The following is an 8,306-nucleotide window of genomic DNA, read 5'->3' as shown; positions in this document are numbered from 1 at the left end:
TTAAAGGACCAAAATTAGTTAATCTTTGCAGTATGTGGAGTTGTACTGACCTCCGTTCACCATTACGGCACAATATTTTTTATACCTACATTATCAAGTAGAAATATATGTCGCGTTCCTACTCCGAATTATTGCAAGTATTGCAACACGATAGGGACCTTTTTAGCAATGCTTTACAGATGTGAACGTTGCTTCCTCAAGTGAAAAGAGTTTCTCGGTCATTTGGAGAGCGCAACACAATGGGAATATTAAAAGCAAAATAACTTTAGCGCACGTGCGAGAGTAAAAAATTTTACGAAACGAAAAAATTGAGATATGTTCTTCTACCCAGGCGCATCCTTTGTGGTTCGATTCTGGAAACACCTCAAACCTTTTTGCAAGGAAAGCCAGAAATTTTCAAAGAATACGCTGCCGCATTCAAACGGCGATTGTATGTAGTCACAAGGCTATCCGAGTCATTGTGTGCGCTCGGTCTCTGTCCTCGCGCAGTTTACACAGCCAACGAACAATAACATTTTTTTCCAGGATCAGGCTGTCGCTTGTGCGTGGCGGAAGAATGATCGCAGTGGCCGCAAAATATGGCACACGACTGGCACACTCCAGGCCTTTCCCAGCAGCTGGCGTCGTTTGCCCAGCGAAATGTTGCCCACGTCAGTGTAGTGCCTCGGGAATCCGAACAGCCTGCGCGTGAAAGGTGAGAGCAGTGGCAGTGGTACATAAAATCCAAGAAGCGTGAACTTTGACGAATAAAGAGCCGCGAATGAAGTGGGACACAACCAAATGATTCCAACAACCAATTAGGACAAAGAAAGCATAGGGTCAATTAATTGTTGGCTTGAACCATAGTGCAGACATTATTATGAAGACTAAAACGCATTAGTGGATGAAAAAGCACCATTTCCATCTGTGGGATTTCGAACCCACAGCCTTCAGATGTTGTGTGTTTGGATCCCACATAAGTGCTATTTTGCCCACATTATTTCATTTCGATGATCTTAAAAATTACTACACTGTACAGTTAAATACAACAATTATTCGCCTGTATACTTTTCACGGCTTAACTGTCTGTTTCATTCATTTCGCTCTGTCCAACAAATAAACGAGCGCCTTGGCAAAAATGGCCCTCATTTCATTCAGTGAAGGTGGGAGATGCTTACATTAAACAATCAGACACCTGGCAAGCCTTGATGCAGTGTCTAAGAGAGTGCCGTTTGTTGGGTGTGGCACATTTAAAACATTTGAGCGCCAGCGGACAGAAGCAAGGCACCCAGAGCACGATACGCTGAGTAGGACACTCCAGTACCAGAAAGATTCAGTTTGAAATATGTGTGGACGGTGATAATTGATGCAGTGCTAATAATTCCGCCGGAGTCAACTTTTCCAGAACGACACTAGTCGTAGTGCTTACAAAGTGGCGAAAACGGAGTTCTATTTAAACATGATACAACTTGAATGTTTAGTAGCAGACCGAACTCTACATTCCTGCTCCTATTATAGGGAGCTAGAAGGCTGTGTGAAATAAATCAGTCAAAGCCTCTTTTACACTGCCACTGGTCCCGCGCGATGGGTTTTTACGCCCTGTGTTGTTTTTCGCGCTCCTCGTCACTGCCGACATGAATCACCACCTAGTCTAGTCAGCCACCTGACTTGGCCAACGTGGCCGTATAGTATGCTCGACCAAGCTGACAGCCTAGCTAACGTAACTCCCGTAAATTAAGCGGGGGGGGGGGCAGGATAGGCCAGATATAAAAGAAAGCATAAAAGTGACAGACGGGCCGCTAAAGGCGTCTGTCAATCTTTAACGGTGCATTCACTGTCATGTGCGATCTCCACCCAGGGGCGTAAACTTCAAAAGCGTCGGAACTGGCCCGCAGTCGCCCATCTAAAGATTGACCTCCACGTGACTATCTGGGGTGTCGCGGGAAACGTGTGCAGATATGATACCTCCCACCGCTTAAAGAAATTGGCACCCACTCTTCTAGCTCTGTGGCCCACAGCACGTCTTCTTCTCCATTCATGGTGATAGGCAGGACTCCATGCTTGGTTTGCCGCAAAGAGTTTGGATTGGTTGTCACTGTCCGCACTTTAGTGACCTGCGAATAGCGCGACACACAAGCTCGTACACACATGATGAGCATTTTGGGAAAGGCGCATGCTCAGCCATCTCTCAGCAGTGACCGCGTGTTCCGGTCTAACGATGAAAAATAGGCTATGAAAAATAACACCTGGCGAATAAATCTGGTTATCGGAGCTCACTGGCGGTTGTTTCTACTAGAGACTGTAAGGCGCCCGCCCATGGACGCGTTGTGCATGCACATTTGGCGAGCACATTAATGGATAATGCGCAATATTGGCGCCTATGCGTATTTATTTCGGCCTGGGTGCCTGAGGAAGCATACCTCCAAGAGCGCGTGACTTGGTCCTGTATTTGACCGATGTTCACTGAGATTAAAACAGCGCTAAAACACGAACCATACAGCGAAGGAAGTGTGTAGTGTAACAAGTGCTGTATATTGCATTTGTGTTAGCTTTTATTAAGGCGAAAGCCTTAGATGCCTCACGAAACGCGAAAATTGAACGTCGGCGTCGGCGGCGTCTACACGAGTTATGAAAAAAACTACAGCATATCCACGGGTGAATGATGAAGAGCTTGGGCGAAGTTCCTGAAGCAATCATGGTTACACCGTGAAATGTTCAGTGGCTTCGCTTAGCAGTAATCAAAGCGATACGCCGCTTTGATTATTTTTCATTTTTCGTTTTCTTTTTTTTTAGATTTTTTTCTTTATTATTTTATTTTTATTTTTTTATTTTTTATTTTATTTTTTTATCTCTATGGGACAGCGTCATCTATTGAATGATACGGGAGACGCGACGGCGGGGGAAAGCCGGACGGAGCGACAAGCGACAAGGTGATCATATAAGGACCTTCGCTCCTAAAAAATGACAAGCACTTGATGACGTCACCACATGACGCCACAGACAACCAAAGCTTATGACGTCATCATGACTTCACATAACGTGACGTCACCTGATGACGTCATTGCACTACATCGTCCCTTGGACATAAGTGGGCCGATCACGGAGGCAGTACAAAACCAAGTGAGGTGCAGAAAGCTTTGAATGCCTCCGATACTGGAGGCAGCGCGAAACCACGTTATAGGGGCAGAAAGCTTTCGGAGCGGGGCAGGAAGGATCAATACATTAACTGTGAAGAAAAAGAAGGCATTCGCCTTTAAATCGTCTTAGGCTATGCATGAGGAATCCAGGGGGATTTGTTCATGGATCTGTCGCCTTGAATGTTATTTAGAGCGACAATAGCTTTGCCGCACCGTGTCCGTTGTTTTAGCCACCCCCGTCGTTGTTTTTTTAACACGAAAGTGTTTTATGCCGGGGTCCACCAAGTACATACGTCACGGATAGGACGTTTATAAAATGGACGCCAACGGGTGAGAAAGGAAAAAACCAAGAAATGATACCCTGCTGGTAATCGAACCCACGACGTTGCGGCCGCGACGGCAAGCGCCCGACGCCCTACCGACTAAGCTAACTCGGGAGATGCTAGACACGACGCGAACGCGCCTTAGATCTTTCACACACTCTCTTTCGCCGCGGGCGGAGCGAGGCGGTGCCGCCGTCTGTGAGATGTGAAAAGAAGTAATGCTTCACGATCGACACTTACTAGCGCTTACTCCGAGATTGCACGCGATATCGGAGGTCGGGGTTAAAGCGTCTCGATACCATAGAGGTAGACTGGCCGCGCTGGCGTCGCCGAGGCACCCTTGACGCAGTTACGTTCTTTGCCTTTGGCTTCGTGTTAGCGTGCGTCGGCTCATCGGAGTAGTGCAGCTTCCACGTGCACCAACGGGATTTCTCCGCCGCCGACTGCTTCAATTGCGATAGCACCGACTAACAAAACTGCTGCAATACGCGTTGCAGAAAGGACGCGATTTCGACGGGCAAATGTCGTGCCTTGGTGGAGCGAGAGCAGCGCCTGCGAGACAGAAACCAGCGGGACGCACGCGTTTGCGGCTCAGGCTACGAACCTCTACCTCCCGTGTTGCTGAAGCGCAGTGTGTGTTATGTATGCATGAGCACAGGCGTCGGTCACCCATTGCTAGAAAGCGCACACCGTGCCGTTTCTCTCCTTAATTGACGACGCTTTGAAGAAGTGCATACCGGGTACATGTGCTGATTATGAGCTTGTTAATATCATCCTTACGCGGGATTCACGACTCGCTGTGTCCAAACATATGTTCACACCTTCAGCTACCGTGCGCAACGGTTTAATCATGATCATGGGCGTTAGTCGTCGCGATAGATACATGCTGTTAACATGGGTGCATCCACGTCAAACGGTGTTATAGCTGCCAAACACGAATAGACATTGTACAAGCTCTCACATATCACTACACTATGAGCGCTACTTCTGTGAAGACACGTTTCACTTTCGTGTTATACCGATTCCTAGGACGGAGGGATCAGCCATGTTTTTTTTTCTTTTTTTGCCTTGTACTACTTGACAGTGATAAAGGTTGTGTTGCTGCCCTGACGAAAATGATTCTTCTCGAAACTTTCGCTCAAGCGACATACCATTTTGGATTCCCTTTCATTCATTTTCTATAACACTCCTATGCTGAAACTCCGATGATTACGCACATAGAAATTCCCAAGAAAGTGGACGGGGGAACGACAGCCGCCGAAGCTCAATTGGCAGAGCACCGGATGCGTAATCTGAAGATTGTAGCTCTGGTCTAAGTATTTTTTCCCCACGTTAATTTTATTCTATTAATGTTGTAATTGCCAGACCAAAATTCAAGACTAGCAATCGTAACCCCTATCCTTCTTTGGCTTCGTTTTCCGTTGGCTCCATTAGGCTTTGTCTAAACGAGAAAACAAGCCATTGCTTAATTCCTCTTTCGTTCATTTCTTTGCTGTGAAATTCATGTTTATAGCACTGTTTTCACACTATTACGTGGATCTGGTTGGCTACGCAAGAGTGAACGATCGCGAGCAAAGCGATATCGTCATCTATGCGACCACTGTGGTCTCATGTGCAGACTGCGGTCAAAACGTAGCAAGTATAAGAACAGCGGCCTTCAGTCCTCTCCCTGCCGTTTAAATATACCTCTGTGCAGGTATAAAGTATTTCGAAAAAAATGTATCTCCACATCAGGAGTTCCAAAAGCACAATCGCCTCGTTTCGTAACAACCATGCAATTAGCAGATGTGGTACTTACCACAGCCTTCCTACTCAGCATTGGATGAAGGATGCTCTGCAGGCTGGTACTCTGCACGAGTTCAGGATTTAGGGATCTGCGGCGGTGTAAGACGGCGCATCGCTGTTGTCCTTTTATTGGAACAAGGTCTTTCAATATTCTCCTCTGCACGCTACCGCCAAGGAACATAAATAACTGGCACCAACATAAAAGGCCGATAAACCCTGCACAAGTTCTTTCGCGTTGGGCCGTACTGTAGTTATTCGGAACTACCCATGTTTCCTAACTGCTTCACATGAAGCAAGCATATATTGGCGTACTAGGGATGGTAGAAGAGTTGGGTCTAGATGCATCTTGGCTTATGGCGCAGTTCCAAATAACGAATTTCGCAAGTCTGCATCAGTGTTTCACACCTTTACGACTCAATCATGTGAGTAAAAATCATTGCATGCATGTGATATGTCTACTCTGCAGTTTTCAGAGAAGAAAACTTTCAGAGTAGTACTTGCGGCAATATTAAGATTGAGCAGCGCATTCTATAGCTACATGCGAAACATACATATTATTACAGCGAAGGCTAGTTTCCTATTTTTCCGCCCTAAGTAATATATTCTCACGTGGTCGTGAAGTCGACGAAGGCAGCAGACAGCGTATCCGAGATGAAACCTTTTATTTGGCCGAACTTGTGACCGGGAAACTGAAATACAGCAATACACTGATACACAGCGTACGCTGATAGTGGCGAACAGAGCGTCGACCGCCGAAAAACTGACAAGCGGTCAAGCGCGTCGGCTTTTATACAGGCGCTATGGACCTTTCCAGCGATATCGCGGGTGGCGGCGGTATCTCTCGACAAAGCTGGAGCATTCGCGTGCGGCGCGCAATCTTAACAAAACGATCTACTAAAATCGTGAAGCTTCTCGAACACTGCTTCGCAGACAGCGTCGAGCGTTGGTAACCGTCCTTTCTGGTCAAACCCGAATACATCGAAATAAAACAAGAAGTGGGCGTGGCAATATATATAGGCATGAGTTTCGCCCTCTTTCATGGGCTTTTACCCCTATTGCCACGATTTAAAAATATAGGTGATAATATAAACGCATAAAAAGCCGTAGATGATTGCGTTAATGATGCTATAAGAAGCTTTCAGTCAAAGAAAACAAACATGTCAAATGAAATGTTACAGACCACTCAACACAACCCTGCAAAATAGAACACAGAAGCTGCCAGTGACAACTTAGAAAATGGGACGGGGTGCTCGAGATTGCTGAGAAGGAAGAGAAGCAGACATACCCTCCTCCCTCCGTTGATATAGACGGGGGGGGGGGGACGGAGACCTTATGGGATGAGTCGGCGACATGAAAATGTGACGTAGCATATTCCACTGCGTTACTCCAAATCAACACAGCAAGCGAGCATACCGAACTGTCAGCGCATGATACAATCTGATATTTACAGCGTTCAACGCTTTTTTCGGCAAGGTATGAATGAAAAAAAATCGTGGCACTGAAAAAAAAATCGTGATACTCACACATGCATTGCAGGGATATTTCCCCAGAATAGTCGAGCCCTTGCTTGCGGCGAGAAACTGCAGGCATCCAAGAGTGCCGGCTCACACTGCAACGTAGATAAACCCCATATTGTATGCTAGCGCCTTGCCTTTAACTTCCGCTTTTACGGTCATTACCACACATACAGACGCCATCCGCAGGCTTCACTTGTACGGCGGAAAAGGCCAGAAGATCCTAAATAGCGCGCATAACTAATGTCTTTCTACGTTCACATTTAATACACCGATAGCAGCCTGATTATTGCAGTTTCCTTGACACCACAAAAATGAGGTAAATATTGATGCCGAAGCGAGGTTAGTGTATCTGCTACCCAACACGCCTTCTTAAGTAAAAATGTGTGTGTAGTGCGCAACACTATCTTCACCATGTGCAATCAAAGTATAGGTTAAAATAAATTTCTTGTTAAAAGGTGATAATAACCCCTCCATGGAAAGCAGTGACAGTATTGAAAGCGCCGGCATTTTAATTCAAGGTAAAATGATTCGAACAGCGTATTCTATCCTGCTTAATGGCACCACAAGCTAAATGACAGGGGCAACAGCAAAGGCACACTCGACGCAACACAGCGATAACTTTCAATAACCTATTTTTCTCTGATCCCGCTGGTACATATTCTCTCAATACGTCACACGTCATGTACTCATATATCTCTAACATAAAAACAGGAGCCCCTCCCCTATCGGGAAAATGAGGGCAAGTGAAGCCTGGCGTGTGGGTGTCTGACCTACTGCTCTTTGTCCATTCTTTATTTCTTTCTTTCCATCATCCACCCGCCACAGTAGTCCAGTGGCTACACTGCTCGACTGCTGACCCGAAGGTCGTGGGAACCAATCACGGCCGCGGCGGCCACATTTAGAAAACAGCGAAATGCTAGATGCCCGCGTACTTAGATTTACATGCACGTTAAAAGACACCAGATGTTCAATATTTCCGGCGCCCACCACCACGGCGTCTCTCTCAATCATATCGCGGTTTTGGGCCGTAAAACCCAAACAATTATTATTTCTTATTATTCTTTTTTCAATCATTGCTTGTTTCTGTGTTTCTATATTTCTTTGTGGGGGCGCGCCTATGCAGTTGGCATCGTGCCTAATGACTCACGTTCCGGCGCCGGCCCCGGAACGTGAGTTCATGCGTTCATATCCAGGCCACAATGAAATGTGTCAACGTGAAGTGACAAGTGGCCTCGATTAAAGATAGATTTCCATACCAGAAACGGTTAATCGCCGACAAGCCCAATATCGAGACAGCATCAGTTATTGCAAAAGGACGCATACAAGTACGCATGTGACGGACACACTTTCGAAGGCCGTATTTTTGTACGGTCAACGAATCGGTGCCTAGATTTCTTTTAGATGCGAAGCATCTTATGGCGGAGCTCAAACGGTATGCGGCGTCACCCCTCTTACTGCGCATACGCAAACCCTCTCCACACACCTGCTCTCCTGTCCCCCTCTCCACTTCCCCTCTCCCCTCCACCACTTCACTCCTCCTCTTAAACGCGGGATAGACATGCCGA

General features: G+C 46.5%; 1 protein-coding gene across 1 annotated transcript in view; it reads right to left on the bottom strand.

Moving 5' to 3' along the window:
• Positions 1–516: 516 nt before the first annotated feature.
• LOC119405646 (DNA (cytosine-5)-methyltransferase 3C) overlaps positions 517–8,306 on the bottom strand; it is a 34,411-nt gene continuing 26,621 nt past the window's right edge. The window contains exons 8-11 of the mRNA XM_049419471.1: positions 6,748–6,833; positions 5,238–5,313; positions 1,975–2,093; positions 517–681 (exon numbers count right to left, since the gene is read on the bottom strand). Coding sequence (XP_049275428.1) covers positions 528–681; positions 1,975–2,093; positions 5,238–5,313; positions 6,748–6,833 — 435 coding nt within the window. The 3' untranslated portion in view covers positions 517–527. The remainder of the gene's footprint in view (positions 682–1,974; positions 2,094–5,237; positions 5,314–6,747; positions 6,834–8,306) is intronic.

The sequence above is a fragment of the Rhipicephalus sanguineus genome, chromosome 9 (genome assembly GCF_013339695.2).
Source record: "Rhipicephalus sanguineus isolate Rsan-2018 chromosome 9, BIME_Rsan_1.4, whole genome shotgun sequence".
Classification (NCBI taxonomy): domain Eukaryota; kingdom Metazoa; phylum Arthropoda; class Arachnida; order Ixodida; family Ixodidae; genus Rhipicephalus; species Rhipicephalus sanguineus.
This window is presented reverse-complemented; position numbering and strand designations above follow the sequence as displayed.